The 20159-nt window shown below is 33.2% G+C and overlaps 2 protein-coding genes across 5 annotated transcripts; one reads left to right on the forward strand and one right to left on the reverse strand.

The window, feature by feature from the left end:
• The first annotated feature begins 368 nt into the window (after positions 1-368).
• Positions 369-5499, forward strand: LOC107031094 (vesicle transport protein GOT1). 3 transcript variants are annotated; one of them, XM_015232313.2, is made up of 8 exons: positions 369-648; positions 908-989; positions 1065-1139; positions 1270-1361; positions 1430-1504; positions 4187-4284; positions 4383-4458; positions 5193-5499. In XM_015232313.2, the coding sequence occupies exons 3-8, from the start codon at positions 1112-1114 to the stop codon at positions 5214-5216; spliced, it is 393 nt and encodes a 130-aa protein (XP_015087799.1). In that variant the 5' UTR covers positions 369-648; positions 908-989; positions 1065-1111; the 3' UTR covers positions 5217-5499. The 3 variants fall into 3 exon arrangements, with proteins under 3 accessions (XP_015087799.1, XP_015087800.1, XP_015087798.1); XM_015232314.2 differs by having other exon boundaries at positions 912-989; XM_015232312.2 differs by lacking the exon at positions 908-989 and having other exon boundaries at positions 371-648.
• A 2172-nt stretch (positions 5500-7671) lies between these two features.
• Positions 7672-12850, reverse strand: LOC107031093 (extensin-2-like). 2 transcript variants are annotated; one of them, XM_015232311.2, is made up of 4 exons: positions 11704-12850; positions 8604-10782; positions 8150-8411; positions 7672-8066 (listed from the first exon to the last, which is right to left on the reverse strand). In XM_015232311.2, exons 1-3 carry the CDS (start codon positions 12764-12766, stop codon positions 8189-8191), a joined length of 3465 nt encoding a protein of 1154 aa, XP_015087797.1. In that variant the 5' UTR covers positions 12767-12850; the 3' UTR covers positions 7672-8066; positions 8150-8188. The 2 variants fall into 2 exon arrangements, with proteins under 2 accessions (XP_015087797.1, XP_015087795.1); XM_015232309.2 differs by having other exon boundaries at positions 8150-10782.
• Between the last annotated feature and the right edge of the window lie 7309 nt (positions 12851-20159).

The following is a 20159-nucleotide window of genomic DNA, read 5'->3' on the forward strand; positions in this document are numbered from 1 at the left end:
TTCCTGCGATTAGCAATTAAGGAGCAATTATGCATTGACATATTATTTTACTTGTTCCATTTTGAAATTTTATTCTTCTTTCAGCGGAGTCAGATAAAATGAATGTATTTCACGATCGAGTTTCACCATGTCGTTGAATTCCTACTTTTCACTGCAAAGTTATTTGATTTTGGATGATGTTTTTAGACACAAGAAAAATGATCAATGATTTTCTATTCCTTGTAAATTTCAGCCCTTTTGTTCAGATTAAAGGTATTGCCCAAAAATATCTTTTAGAAACTAGGTACTTTATTTATTTTTTTTAAATACAATTATAACGTTACCACATTTTCTTCTTCAAACACCAACCAAAACTTTTCTAATAAATCTAAAACTAATTGTGGCTAGTGACGAGGATTCAATGAAATCGATGAAATGAATTATAAAAATAATATTTTTAGACCTAGACCATTCAAGAAACACATACAACAACCTTGCAACTAGAAACAGCTTTCATAAAAGATAAAAACAAATTTAATTGGAACAAAAAAAAAGAGGAAAAAGTTAGGTTGTGCTTAGAAAAGAAGAAAAACAAGAGTAAGAGCGCAGCTGAATATCATTTGCGGGGAACCCATCTGAATTGTTGAGAGAAGGTGGTGAATCTAAGTGGTAATTTTCTCTTCTTCACCTACAATCAAATCGCCCATTTTAATTTTATTTTTTTCTAATTTTGTTTGTCGATGACAGATTAGTATGCAAAATCCAAAAATTGGAACTTGGAATGTCTTTATACCTAAAAGTCCATTTCCTCCCCCAAAAAATCTTAAATAAATTGAATGTAGAAAGAAAACAGAGAAAAAGTTATGCATGAATTTTTAGTTTTAGAAAAGATGGTATGCTAATGTTTTACTTTGGTAAAATAAACAAGAAAGAGAATGAGGTGCTTTAATTTGGCCGATCCCATCTGAACTCAATACATGTGGCTGACTTTCTGCTGTAATGAATTAGTGGTAACTACTATAACTTAAATTCGAAGTCTACTTTTACATATACATATATATATTCTTATGCTAATCATTTTTTAGGAAGATATTGCAACTCTGATTTCAGAAAGAGACACACTAGCAGCGAGATGACATATGAATTAGATGAACAAAAAAGTAAGCAGATTTCTTTTTGTGCTCAATTTGCATGCTCTTATGATAAACTTTATCTTCCAAGAGCCATAAATGCACTCTGTTTACTAATATAGTTTGGCATCTCACCTTGAAAATTTTATAAACCTTGCAGAGGTTGGGTTAGGTCTCATTGGATTTGGCATCTTTTTCACTTTTCTTGCCATAATGTTGTTCTTCGACAGGGGTTTGCTTGCGCTGGCAAATGTAAGTAATCTGTAGTTATCTTGATTTATGAAACTAACAACTAATTTCTTCTTCTTATCTTGTCCTAGATACTTTTGTTAGCAGGTGTAGCACTTCTGTTGGGTTTGCGTTCTACATTACAGCTCTTCAAAGTAAACTACAAGGTAGGAGCATTTGTGAGGAATACATCCTTTTGTCCTGTAATCCTGTTATAATTCACTCAATGCGTAGTAATAACATTTTCTGCTGCTTGCATTAGCAATTTTCTGTATATAAGAGCAATCTCATATTTCTGTGGAGTAGTTTAATAGATCTACCAGGTTTATCTCTTCCATGTGATCGATTTAGCATGTATCATGCTTGTTGCAATAACTAATCCTTAGGCATTGCTAAAGCTTTGATTGTTAAATTCGAACACAATGTCGCGATGTGGCTTAAATGCGACTCTGTATACTAGTTGCTCTCTAGCACGAGGTTATTTTGTTGTCTTTTTAGATTGATTTTCAATTTGTCTTCAGAGCCAAAGTTTCATTTTTCCTTTCTACATAAAAAAATACTGAAGAAGGAAAATTAAGAAGTTCAAGAATAGGTCTCAAAGGAGCAAACCGTGATAATTGTGTCTCCTAAATGCTCCAAAATTTTACAAAAGCATCCTTTAAGGGATGATAAGAGCACAAAATTTTAACTCATTATGTCTTAAAATATACTGAATGAAAGGCTTCCAAGGCAAACCTTCTACTACTCTAGGAAAAGATTGTTAATATAAAAATGTCTAGTTACTAAGAGATATATCAGGTATATATATATTAAGTGATTCAAAGGTTTCTTTTATTAGTTTTAATAATAATTTTGTTTAATTTAATAAAAAGAAGTCTATTTTGTACTCTATCTGTGTATTCTTTTTTATTCCTAAAAAATAGCAGATGAAATAGAAGGCTTAGAGGGGAGATAATGGAATTATGTGATTGGGTCTTCCAAAAACAAAGGAATAATCCGTTTTTCCATTAACTGATTTGACGGGTCCAACAAACAATTAATTATAACAAATATCTAAATTCTACATAAACTGATTTGATGGGTCCAACAAACAATTAATTATAACAAATATCTAAATTCTACATAAAAAAAAATTAAAAAACTAGACTAAGATTCTATATAAAGGATAATAAATAAAAGGGGTCCTCTTTTATTCGAAACGGAGAGGCTCCATTACTCTTTTGTGAGGCAAAATAAACTTCTTGTTTTAGTAAAGGAAAGAGTAAAAAGGTTCAATGCTCACAATCTCCCATATGTATTGCAACAACAACAGTAACAACAAACCCAGTATAATCCCATAAGTGGGGTATGGGGAGGGTGGTGTGTACTAGGCCTTACCCCTACCTTGTGAAGATAAAGTTTCTGATAGACCCTTGTCTCAAGTATAGCACATCAAAAAAGGATAGTAGCTAAGAATCTGAAGAAGCATATCAATAGCTAGAATCTAAAGAAGAGAATAGTAGCAACAACAACTAATATGATAATTGAATGAAAGGAAACAACAGGTAATACTAAGATCGAAGAATAAGATAGCAGGAAAGCAATAATAATAAAACTGATAAGGGAACTAGACAATGTTCGACTACCTACTAACCTTTATCCTAATTGCGACCTCCATATCTCCCTATCTAGGGTCATAATCTTAGTAAGCTGCAATTGGGCCATGTCAAGTCTTATCACCTCTGCATATCTCCCAGATGTATTGACATTCTGTAATTTATAAATTACATCTTCCACAGATGTTTCTGGTTCCCACAAATGCAACTTAAGATAGTTACATATCGAACTAACAGTTTAGCTATTAATTTGTTTCCAACTTCTTCTTTACTTGATCAGTTACAAACCCCACTGAAGTGTTCTTATTGCTCCCTGTTAGTTCGACTTATTTCTTTTGAGCTAGGTAGATAATGTATCTTCCATCTGTAGTCTATGATATAGAGCTTTAGGTGGCTTAATTTCCATTTCTTGTGGTCATGACAACTAGGCTTAAGTTAAATCGCTTAGCTCTTTCCGAAAAAGTACCGGTAGAAAGCACGTCAGGGGTTTGAACCCCACCATAGATAAAAAAAAAAAAAAAGTAGGGAGGGGAATTGCCGAGAGCTTCTCTTCTATGTGGTTCTGCATGATACTTGCGTTAATGTTTCAGAAGTGTTATTTGTAGTTTTGATGATGTAACAAACTCAGGGACCTTGTGAAGGTACCCTGTTCTCAATCTGAATCGTTCGTTGACTGCCAGCTGGAGAAAGTACAGAAAGTTGTGTAACTGATTTCCTTTTGCTTGTGAAGATTAGTGAAACGGTTGTGAAAATCCTGTGAGACAGGTCGTGGTTTTACTCCCTTGAGCAAGGAGGTTTCCACGTAAAACTCCTCTGTTGTTAAACTGCATTTACTTTCTGCTATATCCTTATTTGTGTGTCAAGGGACCTGGTCCATTGACTGATAGTGGACGCACAGATTCTAACAAGAAGTTAACAGCTTAGAACCTTCCGCTTTAGTACAAAACTTTCTAACCCATCTCTCAAGGGCTATTAATTCTCTAGGCAATGCATTCTCAACCTTTTTATCTTCTATAATCTCGCTGCTGGACCTTAATGCCTTATGTTCTCAATTTTTACTGTTTTAGAATGAAATGAAGACAGTAATGGTCTTTATAATGTGAGGGAGAGACTAGGGTGGAGGGTCTCTGACATGCAATGTCTACCTTGCTTAAGACATAAATGTTTTTTTACTCTGTATCTTTCTTTGACTGAAACTAAACAAGTTGCATCACATCAGTTTTCATCTTAGGTCTTTTTTCTCTTTTACTCCAGGGCACAATATCATTTATGCTTGGGCTCTTTCTCATATTTGTTCGCTGGCCAGTTGTGGGTATCATTGTGGAAATATATGGATGCATTATTCTCTTCGGGTGAGCACCTTTTGGATAGATAACACTTCTCTCATATCTCTCCTCATTCGTCTTTCCTCGAGTAACATAAGATTTTGACTTTGATCTTTTCCCTGCAGTTGTTTCTGGCCATCCATCAAGGTTTTTCTTTTCCAGATTCCTGTATTTGGATGGATTCTGCAGTATCCTGCCCTGGTGAGTTAATACTTATGCCTATCTCAAATTGGTATGGCTTCATTGGAGCTGGAAGGGTATTTAAAGCTTTTGCAGCTCCTTCAAGCCATTTTTCCTTTAATTAAACTGATACATGTGGTTGCAGTTTTTCACCCAAAATGAGGGAGGTTGTGTTAAATACTGTCCAGAGGCATGCCTGATTTTGATTTTGGCTATGGTCATGTTTGTTTGTTTGTTCTTTTGATTGTGGTCCTTGATGGTTGTCTGAAGTTGCAATTTTGTCCTCAATACTTTGGGTTGTGCAAATCACACTCCTATATGTTAATTTGTGCCCATGGTTCCTGATTTTATCGCATAAATGGCCATATTTTTGAAACTCACATATGATAATGGTTAAATGAACACTATTGTATACCAATCCATAGGGCGTCACTTTTTGGTTACGGTCAAATTTATGTCATAGTCTACTCTTTGGGAATAGAAATTTATTAAATCCGTTACGTTGGTGTTATGTAGTGCCTTGAACCTTCCAGCAAACCTCACTTTATAAGTCCAAGTCATGGATGTGCAAAGTTTATATTATATCTATAAGAAGAAGCTAAGGTAGGTATTAATGGATGTTTGATCTGGACCATGGCTAACTAGTGGCCATTATGGTGTAACTTGAAGGTTTAGATGATTGACAGCAAACAGATATAAGTTTCAGTTTTTGTATCATGCTACCTAGGTTCTAACATCTTCCCCTTTGTTTTCAGCTTCTTGACCGCTTTCGTAGCTGACTGACTGATTTGTCTACTCCAGTTATCCTGTTTGTAAAAGAGGAAGAATATACTGAGCTAGGTTGTTTGTCATGTAATGCAGATTGTTGTCTTCAAATGTATATTATATGTTGATTAGGATTATAATAATCATCAGTTCTGAAGTAGCAATTCTTGTTATCAAGTTTTCTTATACTATCTATCCCCTGTTTCCTCTACCATTTTCTAAGGGAAAACTTTTTGACATATAGTATCAGTCATATTTTGTATATTTAGAAGAAGAAAAAAATGAACTCAAAAGTCATATTTTTATCCTTTTTAGTCGAGCACGTTATTGGTTGGTTACCTTGCAAATCTCAATATTATTATGATGATTGAGATTGACTTTCTGGGCTTTTATTACAAAAATGTTTGATAGTCAAAACTAATATAGTATGAGGATGATGATTTTGTCCTCATAATGATGGGATGGGACCTCTTTTATCTATATCGTTAAAGCCTTGCTCCATTTTTCACGATATAATTGATAACAATTTAAAAAATATTTCGTAGTAAATCAATTCGATATAAATATAGAGTATTATTTAATTTGGTCCGAACATTCCTCAACAAAATATCTCTTAAATTGTGGAATTTGGATTATTATACACACAACTGTGATTATTATAATGATAATAACTAACCTACTACTACTTTTGTTCCTAATGATTATTTCTCCACCCTCCCTACAACTATGCACTCTCTTGTCCCTAATTGACAACTGATATTCGCATACCTAAAATTTTCACTAAGGAATCAAAATACGAGAAGATTCTTGAGAAATAATTATGTTTCTAAATTTAACATAATATATTTATAATTTCAAAACTAGTCGGTTCAAACCTATATTCAATCTCCACAACATGTTGCCTTGTGATAGATCCAAGTACGATTTATATTCCAAATTTAGTACAGTGCCGCAGCCACAAGTGACCAAATTAAAGGAGCAGTTGAGTTAAAGTAATCGTCGAGATGCTTTTAGTTATATGTAAATATAATGAGTTGGCAGGCGGCTATACAAAAAAAACAATGAGACAAAAAGTTAAAAGGGAATGGAAGCATCTAAAAGATGTGTTTATATTACAAAGAAAGAAATATCAATTGGTATCTATAAATATATATATAAACTATTGTAATTTGTTTCCATATGTATATAACTCACATGTACACAATATTAGTGCTAGTCAAACCTATCACATCTTTGCATTGATGTTTGCCACCAACTTTATTATAATTATAAATAAAAATAAATAAACTCTATTAATGCATTATATTCGAATTACTTAAATGTTTTATTTTCATATTAATCGATTTATCATTTAAACTAACTAGAGTATATAATTATAATTTAGAAGAGGACAACATGTAATTAGTTGTTAGTGGGATACACGATCCCAAGCACATGCATAAATCTTGTCATTCTATGATCGAGACATGTTTTAATTATTAATATCTGACAAAAATGAATTCATTTATATTATATCATTACAACAAAAATAGCGATATTTAATTTTTACTGTCACTCTTTGTATATGTCCCTAAAGCCTTTAGCGACATTGATTTTAAAAATTTAGCAGTCTTTATTAGTGTCAATATTTAATGTCGCTAAAAGTTATTTTTGTTATAGCGTATGCATTAGGTCGATATAATACAAAGTAGTAAATGTTAATTAAATCCCCATGCCTTGTTGACCTAGTGTATACGTCAAAATTTCAATTTGTAAATGGATCCTTATATTAATTTTTCATGCATAAAAATAAAAGAATTCCCAATTATTGAGGACAAAAAGGCTGCTACTCGTCAATTCATAAATCACAATGTAGGGTTTATATACTTTTTCCAATGTGGCATGTGATGTGTGTTTGGGACCAGCAACCAAAAGCAATATTAGCAACGAATCCAAACAAAGCTAGCTATGTACAGTGACTAACTGGAGAAATGTTAATGACATACGAGAACGACACCAACTAGCATTTACAACCGAGTTGCAATGTATCGGAATGTATAAGAAATGAAAATGTAATACACAAGACATTTTTGAATGTATTTAAGATTTCATTAAAGAATTTTTGTAATTTGAAATAGAGTAAGAATATGATATAATTCGCTTATAACATTACATTATGAGATTTATGTAAAACAAATAAAAAAAATTGCCACAAGAATCATTTCTGTAAAAGGAAAAAAAGCCTATCCTAAAAGGAACATTAGAAACCAACTAATGTTATATGAGTATATATCTCTTTCGTTTCTTATTTATTTTTTCTAAGGTTTTTCGGAAATGATTAATTATCATCACATGTTATGAAGAAGAGGAAGAATATATATATATTATTATATATATATATATATATAATAATTATCATCACATGTAATGAATGAAGAGGGTTGTATTATTTATCGATCGAGAAAAATTGATGGAAAAATAAAACCAAAGTGAGCAAAATTCATCTCTTTATTGATTTGGTGCACAAAAGCACAAGTAGGCACTAGGAGACGGCCAACAATAATTAAGAGCAAAACGAATCAAATTACAAAGCCTATACATATAATAATAATAAATTATTATTACTATAAAGAAGCAACATATGAAATTGTACACTAGATGATGTATAATTACTATTTCCAACTATTTAAGCCACTTTCCACGTGAAGACACACAGAGAACAATGTGTAATAAGGAAACCAGAGAAGTAGAAGCAAAGTGGTCCAAGTCACTAGGAATCAACCTCTCAATTGCAAAGTTGAACATCTTATTAATTGCATTTGAACATGGAACTATTAATCTTCTCCTCAAGAACCCATCACTTATTTTGTGACTGAAACTGAAATCTGCAAACAATAGTTGATATTAATTAGAGACCTTTATCTTAGGTAAAATTAACAAAGACATTTTAAAGTAAAATTCAACTTACTTGAGTGGTTGTGGAAAATGGCCAAGCTTTTCCAACTGCTTAGTAGTGGACTGGTGGTGGTGGAGAACCATAGATGTATACTGGAGGGGGAGGTGATTTTACGGGTGGGGGAGGTGAGCTGTAGTAGTATGGAGGAGGAGGAGACTTCACGGGTGGAGGTGGAGAGTGGTAGTAGTAGGGAGGGGGTGGTGATGGTGATGGGGGTGGTGGTGATTTGTAGTAGTATGGTGGAGGAGGAGACGGTGATGGTGGTGGTGGGGACTTGTAGTAGTATGGTGGAGGAGGAGATGGTGATGGTGGTGGAGGAGACTTGTAATAATAGGGAGGTGGAGGTGATGGGGATGGTGGTGGGGGTGATTTGTAGTAGTATGGAGGTGGGGGTGATGGCGATGGTGGTGGAGGAGACTTGTAGTAGTATGGTGGTGGGGGAGATGGGTCTGGTGGTGGTGGAGACTTGTAGTAGTATGGTGGAGGAGGAGATGGCGATGGTGGAGGTGGTGATTTGTAGTAGTATGGTGGAGGAGGAGATGGGGATGGTGGTGGTGGGGACTTGTAGTAGTATGGTGGTGGAGGAGATGGCGATGGTGGTGGAGGAGACTTGTAGTAGTAGGGAGGTGGAGGTGATGGGGATGGTGGTGGTGGGGACTTGTAGTAGTATGGTGGAGGAGGAGATGGGGATGGTGGTGGTGGGGACTTGTAGTAGTATGGTGGAGGAGGAGATGGCGATGGTGGTGGAGGAGACATGTAGTAGTAGGGAGGTGGAGGTGATGGTGATGGTGGTGGTGGGGACTTGTAGTAGTATGGAGGTGGTGGTGATGGGGATGGTGGAGGAGGAGATTTGTAGTAGTATGGAGGTGGTGGTGATGGTGATGGTGGTGGAGGAGACTTGTAATAGTATGGTGGTGGAGGAGATGGGTCTGGTGGTGGTGGAGACTTGTAGTAGTAGGGAGGTGGGGGTGATGGTGATGGTGGTGGAGGAGACTTGTAGTAGTAGGGAGGTGGAGGTGATGGTGATGGTGGTGGAGGAGACTTGTAATAGTATGGTGGAGGAGGAGATGGCGATGGTGGTGGTGGAGACTTGTAGTAGTAGGGAGGTGGAGGAGATGGCGATGGTGGTGGTGGAGACTTGTAGTAGTAGGGAGGTGGAGGTGATGGCGATGGTGGTGGAGGAGACTTGTAATAGTATGGTGGTGGTGGTGATGGTGATGGTGGTGGAGGAGACTTGTAATAGTATGGTGGTGGTGGTGGGGACTTGTAGACGTATTTAGGTGATGGAGGAGGAGGGGACTTGTAGACGTATTTAGGTGAAGGAGGTGGTGGAGACTTGTATACGTACTTTGGTGATGGAGGAGGTGGGGACTTATAGACGTATTTAGGTGATGGTGGTGGTGGGGACTTGTACACGTACTTAGGTGAGGGAGGTGGTGGAGATTTGTACACGTATTTAGGTGATGGAGGAGGTGGTGACTTGTACACGTACTTTGGTGATGGAGGTGGTGGTGACTTGTACACGTATTTAGGTGATGGAGGAGGTGGTGACTTGTACACGTACTTTGGTGATGGAGGTGGTGGTGACTTGTATACGTATTTAGGTGATGGAGGAGGTGGTGACTTGTACACGTACTTTGGTGATGGAGGTGGTGGTGACTTGTATACGTATTTAGGTGATGGAGGAGGTGGTGACTTGTACACGTACTTTGGTGATGGAGGTGGTGGTGACTTGTATACGTATTTAGGTGATGGAGGAGGTGGTGACTTGTACACGTACTTTGGTGATGGAGGTGGTGGTGACTTGTATACGTATTTAGGTGATGGAGGAGGTGGTGACTTGTACACGTACTTTGGTGATGGAGGTGGTGGTGACTTGTATACGTATTTAGGTGATGGAGGAGGTGGTGACTTGTACACGTACTTTGGTGATGGAGGTGGTGGTGACTTGTATACGTATTTAGGTGATGGAGGAGGTGGTGACTTGTACACGTACTTTGGTGATGGAGGTGGTGGTGACTTGTATACGTATTTAGGTGATGGAGGAGGTGGTGACTTGTACACGTACTTTGGTGATGGAGGTGGTGGTGACTTGTATACGTATTTAGGTGATGGAGGAGGTGGTGACTTGTACACGTACTTTGGTGATGGAGGTGGTGGTGACTTGTATACGTATTTAGGTGATGGAGGAGGTGGTGACTTGTACACGTACTTTGGTGATGGAGGTGGTGGTGACTTGTACACATATTTTGGTGAAGGAGGAGGTGGGGACTTGTACACGTATTTTGGTGATGGAGGTGGAGGAGATTTGTAGTAGTAAGGAGTTGGGGTTGGCTTAGGCTTCATGCATTCTTGATATGGAGTTTTTGGAGCATAAGCAAATGGTTTAGCAGAGAGCACAACTTCATAGTGATTCTTTGACTTCACTTTGAGTTTAGCACCCTTGATGCCCCAATGAAGATCTGTGGCGATGTTACATTTTGAATCCTTTGGTGCTTTGTGGAGTTTAGCCTTGCATGCATCTGCTCCATATTTGGCATAATCAAATCCTTCAACAGTTATGCTATATTTTCCATTAATCTTAGTGGTACCATAGCTCTTGATTTTCTTGTCACCAACCTTGCATGTCACCTCAACAACAGCACCTATACCAAGTGTGAAAAATTAGTTAGTACTTAATAATTGTACGTGTCATATAGACATATATTAAGCCTATTTTGACCACTAGCTACAATAATCAACTTTGTGTTCCTTCCAGCGCATGATTAAAAGTTCATTATCCACTAATTCATATTTTTTCCCCTCTTTATCTAATAAGAAATTCAAAAGTCAAGAATCTATCCATCTGTATTCAATTACTGCTTTTGGTGAGCCAATGAAGACTCTTTTTTTTTAACCATATTGTATATTTTAATATAATACAATACCAAAAATAATTGAACAATCATGTAAAAGAAAATCATAGTATATTATACCACAAATAATTGCACAATCAATGAATGTATATCTCAGGTTTGCTTTTTGTATGGTAAGCATAATTAAGTGACAATGCTTTCTTACTTTTAACTTTGATGTTTTCTCATGATATATTCAGTTGTTAAAAACTCCTCCAATGGTTTTAAAGACATTGTTTAACAAATATATTTAGTGCATTCATCAACTTTCTCATCTTTATGTAATTAATATAATAAAGAGTTGAGCTAATTCTTTAAAGTAAGGAGATCGAACCACATACTTGGGATAAATAGAAAAAATATAATTTTTTAAAAATTCAACCTTAACATTAATTAACTCTCTATACAAGATTTTACTTAAATAATATCACTTCCATTTTGAGAATCAAGTGTTAATAGTCCTTCACTTTCACAATAAATAAATATAGAAGAATGTTGGTTAAATAAAATTTAAGTGTCTAAAGGCACGAATAAGGTGATGCCTTCAAATTCAAGCATGTATCATGCATGTATGGTATATTATTAAGCAGGCAAGACACATTAATTTCGATCAAAGAGAATAATATATTCACAAATAAAAGATAATGTAAGAGAAAATGTGTGTAGTAATACCTTTGAGGTGCTTCTTGTCATGGGATTTCTTTGGGTATTTCCAGTCATAGCATCTGTAGCAATAGACTTTTCCGACAACCTTAACGATCAAGGAATGATGAGGAGGATAGTAAGGAGTAGGTGGTGGAGGGGAAGAGTAGTAGTATGGGGGTGGTGGTGACTTAACTGGTGGTGGTGGAGAGCTGTAGTAGTATGGGGGTGGAGGTGACTTCTTGGGTGGTGGAGGAGAGGAGTAGTAGTATGGTGGAGGAGGTGATTTCTTGGGTGGTGGTGGGGAAGAATAGTAGTATGGTGGAGGAGGTGATTTCTTGGGTGGTGGTGGGGAAGAATAGTAGTATGGTGGTGGAGGTGATGGTGAAGGTGGTGGAGGAGACTTGTAGTAATAAGGTGGAGGTGGTGATGGTGAAGGTGGTGGAGGAGACTTGTAGTAATAAGGTGGAGGTGGTGATGGTGATGGAGGTGGTGGAGACTTGTAGTAGTAAGGTGGTGGTGGTGAGGGATCAGGTGGTGGTGGGGACTTGTAGTAGTAAGGTGGTGGTGGCGAGGGTGATGGAGGTGGTGGAGACTTGTAGTAGTATGGTGGTGGTGGGGAAGGTGATGGAGGTGGTGGAGACTTGTAATAGTAAGGTGGTGGTGGTGAAGGTGATGGAGGTGGTGGGGACTTGTAGTAGTAAGGTGGTGGAGGAGATGGTGAGGGTGGAGGAGGTGATTTATAGTAGTAAGGTGGTGGAGGAGAGGGTGATGGTGGTGGTGGTGGAGAAGGTGATGGTGGTGGTGGGGACTTGTACACGTATGGTGGTGGAGGAGAGGGAGAAGGAGGTGGTGGGGACTTGTACACGTACGGTGGTGGAGGAGAGGGAGAAGGAGGTGGCGGGGACTTGTACACGTATGGTGGTGGTGGAGAGGGAGAAGGAGGTGGTGGAGACTTGTACACATACGGTGGTGGTGGAGAGGCATATATGTAAGGGTCAGCAGAAACAATATCAACAAGAGCCAAAATGGCCACTAAGATATGTGGCAAATAATGACGACCCCGGCCGGGGCCGCCAGCGAAAAGCCTCATTACTAGCAGGGATAATGCACCACCAGTTCCTCAAATGTGGGGATGTACAACAAGACTCTTTGGAAGAGCCAGAAAGAGAAGTAGTGATGGCTAAATGAGAAGCAATGGGCAAAATATTTATAGTAACACTACCAGTCGTTAATGTGGAGCTGTCAATTGCCACCAATTCGATTTGTCTGATTGTGAGAATAAAGACTATTCAAAATATGAACTCTATACAGCTGGACTTACTCTATTTTTATTTTTTATTATTTTTCTTCTCCATCACTATGAATTTTCCATTGTCTAACAAGTGGCTACCTGCTACATAGATTTATTTACAAAAAGAATACAACACAATTAATTATTATGTAATAATAGGGGGAAAAACTATTCTTGTTTTAACTTTATTTTTCACTGTTCAATATATTAGATGCTTCTATTTACTAGTGAGATCATACAGTTTGGTCTTTATTGTTGTCTTCTATATGCTAGCCGCCGTGGTGGGGTTGGGGTTGGGGTATCCTATGAGATAAAGGTAGGTAGAGTTGCCTTTAATTTGGATATGTTTTCCAAATTGGTGTTCAAAGGGATTAATAATGAAACCTTACTTTTTTATTTTATTTTATTGAAGTGCAAATTTAAATTTTGATTAATTTGAATTGCGATTTATTTGATGGCACTTGGACATCAAATAACTAATGCACGTGCGACCGCAAATGGTTAGACACATTAAAGTTAAAATACAGCACCTTCACCTTTATATTAATGTTAAGATATGGTCAATAAACTAAACAAGAAGAGATCTTTCAGATATTTAGGCATTTGAAACTCATTGAAGTTAAGGCATATAAGATATATACATTAATTCACTTTATGTAAACAAAAACAAATATTTTCTTGAAAATATATAAGCCAGTGTGTTGAATGTTGATGGCTATAGAAAATTTTTATTTGTTTGCCAACTGGAAAATAGTCCACAAGAAACCTATGAATACGACATTTAGTTTGACATTAAAACATCTCAAGAATTCCAAATGGCATTTCCTACATGATAAATATAAATAAAATTAATGTTTCTTCATCATCAATTAGAGAAGCATTTTGTTCACTTGAGAGCTAGATAACTTAAAAAATAATATATATGTTCAATATAATATTCAATGCAAGAAATTAAAACTTGTTTAAAGAGACTTGGTATGCACTACTACTTATTCAAAAATTACAATACCGCGTTTATTATGTAATTCAAAAGATTCATGTTTCTTTATTAGTAAATTTTTCTTTTTTTTTTTGTATCAGAAAAGAAAATGACTTGGTATAGCCTACTACTACTAATTCAAAATTTACTTAATATATATATCTATATACTTAATTAATTACTAATTAGTTGACTTTACTTTGCTTATAATATAAACCGTTACGCCACTTTTTTTTTTTTTTACAAATTGTTAAACCTTTCAGAAATTAAATTTCCTTCTTCCTTTAGTTAAAAATATATGTTTGCAACAGGGATAACACAATCTGCAAAAAAACAGACATGGTGCGTTTTAATTATTATTTAAATATATGTCCTTGTAAAACTAAAATTAATATGTATTAAAATAACGAAATTAGAGAGACTTGAGTTGTAATTTGGAGAAGTTGACTGAGTCGATAACGTTTCTTTCTCATCCAATAGGTAATCCTTAATATAGAGTTAGTGGGTATATTCAAAATTAATATATACATGTTCATTTATTTTATTTTCATGCATATTATATAGTTAATAAATTCGATTCTAGATTCACATCTATTTTTAAGAATTTCTTGTTTTCTTTCGTAAATCAAGAATCATATGTGCCCCTTTGTGATCCGATCCCACTACTTCTCCACAATGGAAGAGTACTTGTTATAGTATATAGTTTTCTTTTCGTTATAATGCAATGATATGAGTATAATTTTTGAAGGTGCATGTGATATCCATGATGAGGTAGGATCAAGTGCATGTGGAAGCAATTGGTGATCTAGTTAGCCAAAAAAAAACACCTAACATATAACAATTTATTAACACGATAGAAAGAGGTAACCAAAAGGGTATTTTATGCCTACCTATTACAATTTTGTTGTTCCATCGTTTTCAAACAAACAAAAATAACACTCACTCTTAGTTTCTTACATTCCAAATTAAAGCAACTCCACATTCATATGTATATTATATCATTGTGAGAATTATTGTTCATTAACAATCCTTCAATATATATCTTTCTTTTAATCTATAGGAGTAATATTTAATTTTTCTTAAGATGCACAAATTTTTATTTATTATAGTAATATATTTTTATTATTAAACGGACAATAAATATAAAATCTTTCTAATACGTTGTTTATAGAAAAACATAACTTTAATAACAAATAACATGATTTCAAAATTATGATGAAGAAATAAACGATGATTTTAGTTTCTACGTCTAACGGTCTACAGAATACTCTAATTTAGTGCATTAATTAGGCTTGAATCTACGTGCCATTTCTGACGGATAAAAGTTTGAGTTATAAAGAATATTATTAAAATCTTGAAACTGCATATATACATTAATTGTTAGAAAAACAATTGAAATTTTATGAACGATACACATATATAATATTATATTAATTTATTACTTGAACATAATAAATTATATATTGTTTGAGGTAACGGAAACTAATTTCACGCTCCCCAAGCAAATTATATACTATTGTTTTAGCTATTTCGATAAGACAGACATATACTTTAATTTATTCATAAATTTAATATGTTTTTCATCTTTAAATCCTTAACTAAAAGTAAATATCACTATTTCTCTTTATGTTCCCACATTTACATTTACAAGAGCGCAATTTGTTGGAACCGAAATAATCATGTACAATAACATGCAAAAATTCTTAAATGAACGATACAGAGTAAATTAGATAATAAAGTAAAATAAGAGTATATTACATATATAGGTTAAAAAAGAGTTTTTTTCATAAGAGAAAGAAAAAAAGTAAGGAGGAGATTCAATTTATAAAAGTCCAGAGTTATTTCCTTTAAGAAAAACAAAAAATTATTATAGAAAATGTATTGCGCTTCCTTTCCTTGAAGGAAAAAATAATGCAAATAAGGTAAAAAAGAATATTATGATTTTTCATCCATTGATTAAAATTTTGTATCCAAATAAAAGTTCAAATTTAATAGTACATAATTAATTATATCATGTTTTGATGGTTGATTCCTTTGAATGTGGTGAAATTATATATATTGATATATTTTGGAGAGGATACTGCTAGAATAATGCTTGGCCATACATTGTCCACCTCTTTGATTTTCAACTGAAATTTGAAAAATATAAAAAAAAATTATTTGAAGTAGGATCACATGGAGGATCATGTTTTATGTATTATTAATATCACCTTCGTAGAAGGCAATGTCTCACTAATTATATTATTTGTTGTTCGTCAACTATATATCTTGTATGGTTACAAATAAATAAACAAACAAGCATGATCTACATGTTTGGTCGGTAATTAGTTTGGTTTAAGACTTTTTCCGTAATTTCAAAATATAAGAGGAAATATTAAATACTAATACAGACCATTTAAATAATAAAAAATAAAAATAATAGTATTAAGAATAACCGAAAAGGTTCACTCATGTAAATAATATCCTAGTGGATAGTGCACACTAGCACTCCGTGGAGTGGTATTAATTTTTAGTTAGAAATCTCGCATTTTAATATTGATTATGAAATTGTTTTTATATGAACTTTTTTATTGACATAAATTCGTAATGCAGATACTTAAATTTATAAATGACTAAAAATTTTAAAGACGATTATTTTACTTTACGAAATAAAATACACAATTTATATTTACAAAAAATGCATAAAAAGTATTGTACCGACATCCTTGCATCTTCAAAAAATAATTTTATTTAAAATTTGAGTCAATGTAACTGTCCAATTATTGAAATGTGTATATATATATATATTAATATATATCATATTCCATCTGATTTTGGACGAATAATGGAGGTTATATTTTTAAAAGAACCTATTAGTCATACAACTAACATTAACCTACTAATTGATATCTCAATTAAAGAAAAAACTTGTCTAGAATTATCGTTGAATTAATTTTATTTTTCCATTTCCATCATGACCCCATTGTTTTGTCACATATATAGAGCATGCTTCTTCTTCAAACAAAAACAAAAAAAAGAACAATTTCATTTTTTTGAGCGCACCTAATCCATGTGGAAAATATTAATGCAAATTACTCCTTTTTCTCTCCTCCAATATATTATAGATTTGAAAATTATACACTGGTAAGAACAAAATCACATGGGGTTCTACTTTTATAACAACTCATTGCTTAAAAAAGGACTTAATTCCAAACCTAATAATCTTATCTAAATAAGTATTTAGGAATCCTAGTTAATAGAGGTGTCACTTAACACGGAATTGACTAGTTTTGTGTGTGTGTGTGAGGGGGGGGGGGGGAATTATTTTTCAACGCAAAAATAATGTAATTTGTAATATCTCTAAATACTGTTTTACCTTATTCTTCGACTCTATTTCTTTGGATTTTATGAAATATGTTATTGTTATACTGTTTTGTTAATAGTATTATACTTTTATAAAATGTGAGATCTATCACATTATGTTCTTGGACCGAACATGGTTATTATATATGTAAGCTTGGAAATAAAGATTAATTCACATTTATCAAATTAAATTACGAGATAGATCAAATATGAATGCATGGTCCAATCCTTCATAACGGGTTATATTATATATATATACACGACTCATACATTAATTCTCCGCAATGCTTTTTTGATAGATTGAGTTTAACGACTTATCGATTTTCTAGCTATAATAGAACTGATAACGTATATTGAACATTTTCTATCCCGTTTGAACATTAATGTAGTACTCCATTCATTTCTGGCAAAATGAAGAGAAAACAAAAAGTTGAAAGAAGAAGAGATATATATAGTCACGTAAAGATTATTAGATGATTAATTAATACAATTTAATAAGATGATAACTAGAATACCAAAAAAAGAAAAGGGGGAAAGAGATTATATTACTACATCTATATAGATGGAAGTCCAAATAATTAAAGCCATCGATGAGCTTTCAATTTTCACCTAACACTCTTCCAATTGGCTTTAATTAATTATATTAGTAAGAAAATGTTTTTTTTCCTTACCCTTTAATTTTGCATTCTGATTGGACCATAGGAAACGTTTTAAAGGACGTTAATACTATAATTACTTATGTATAAATATATATAGTTGATTAGACTGCTACCTAGCTAATTGGTTGTATGAGGAAATTGATCTATCTACCATCCTATAATAACTTTTTTCTTGAAAATTGACATGCATGTATGCTTCTGTTTCACCAACCTAAAAATATTATAATTATCGAATGACCTCGAAATTAAGCAGGGTTAATGTATTCTATCACTATAACAAAAAAAAAAACACTTATGACAATATTTTTAGTGGAAAAATTGCATGTATTAGTACAATTTAATAAATAATTAGCAATACATTTTATTTATTACTATAGTAATATTATGTTAAATCTGCAATGTGTATTAAAAGTGAATTATGTATGCAACATATATGAACTATAATTGTTTTTTGATATGTATTATGTTTGTTTGGTAAAAAATTGTATTATAAGTGTATCGAAATGTGTGATAAATGATTATCCATCATTAAAACTTGTATTATATGTGAATAACAAATTGTTCTTTATAATATGTATTAAACTTGTATCATAAATGAATTAAAAAGTGATCGACTGAAAAAAATGTTATTGCTATAAATGGTAAATTTATAGTATATTTATGTAAGTTTTCCTATTCTAATTGCCGATGAATATATTTATTTAGAGACAATTAGCACTCTTAGTAAACATTTTTAAAAGTGTATAACGGCATTTGATTCAATGACAATTAACTAATATGGATAAAAATTTAAAAACTTTTTATCAATATACATTTTTATTGTCACTAAAAATTATCTTTGGTGTAGTGTACCTATTTAACTAGCATCAATATAATTCCCCTGTATTTTTGATTCCCAAAAAACTGTCATCCGGCCCAAACAAATATGTTGAGTGCAACATTTTTCTTTTATATACATACGTATTCATCTTAAAGATTCATGTTACCAATGACTAACCACAAGTTATTTAATTCACGCATGAATATATTTTTGACTCAAGCTATGAGCTACATGAAATTTGAAATTTCAGTAAAATTTTAAACTTCAACACCGTACCATTTGATGCAATTATTCTGTGTTTTAGCTAGGAAATTCAAATTTTGATTTAAAGAGTCTACAATTTGCAAATCAATTAACTAACACATTAAAAATGACAGCTTCCAAATAATTTTATTGGTCAACTATTCTTTTTGTGGGCTGGCTCATGTATTATAAATAATAATAATAATATATTCCTCTTAGAGACTATTAATTACTGGTATTAGTCTTTACCGATCCATTTGGCTTTACTACCTAACCTAACCTACAATTATTCTTTATCATTATTTATTGCCAGAAGTTTAAGTGAATTAAAGGAGAATTAGGGTAAACTATAAAATTGATAAATTAATAATCCTTTAAATATATTTATGTTGTAACTAGGAAGACTTAGATCAGCAGTCTATAAACTTGGGGATTTTTTTTCCAGAGGTAAATCTCATAGTTGGATAGGACCAAAATAACTACTTATCAAAATGAATATTGGATATGATTATATATCGTCATAGAATGGAAATATTATGCCCTAAAATCTGCCCTCCGATGATAATAGTATGTCCTTGCTAAATAACTAAATTATATGTGATTTTAGTATTGATGACTTGAGAGCCATGAAATGAGCTTAATTAGGTAGTATAGTAGTAAACTTAACTACTATTTACAAAACAAAAAACAAAATAAAATATGGATATAAGTTCATGTTATATTGGCATGAAATGAATTAAGCACCATCTAATTAATTTTTATATAAATATAAAACACCTCCTAAATTTTAGCATATATATATATATATATATATATATATATATAATTTTAGTGATAAGAACCTCCCACCTAATGTTAGTTTGCTTCTACAACAAGGGATTGGATCACATTAATTAGTTAATTTACTCAACAAACACATTCAACGTCATGGTCATGTGTTTGCAATATTTAGATTTCGAAGAACAATTTTTTTTCACAATTAATATGTGTTTATAATGTGCGTATACATATAACTTGTAATAATTGATTTTATTTAATAAATAATAATGTTTTTCAGAATCAAAATGTTAATTGTATTGAGTAAGCTAGAAATGATTATGAAAATAGAAGAATCATATATACTATATAGTGCATAGATAAAATAAACTG

Source organism: Solanum pennellii, chromosome 9 (genome assembly GCF_001406875.1).
Source record: "Solanum pennellii chromosome 9, SPENNV200".
In the NCBI taxonomy this organism is placed as follows: domain Eukaryota; kingdom Viridiplantae; phylum Streptophyta; class Magnoliopsida; order Solanales; family Solanaceae; genus Solanum; species Solanum pennellii.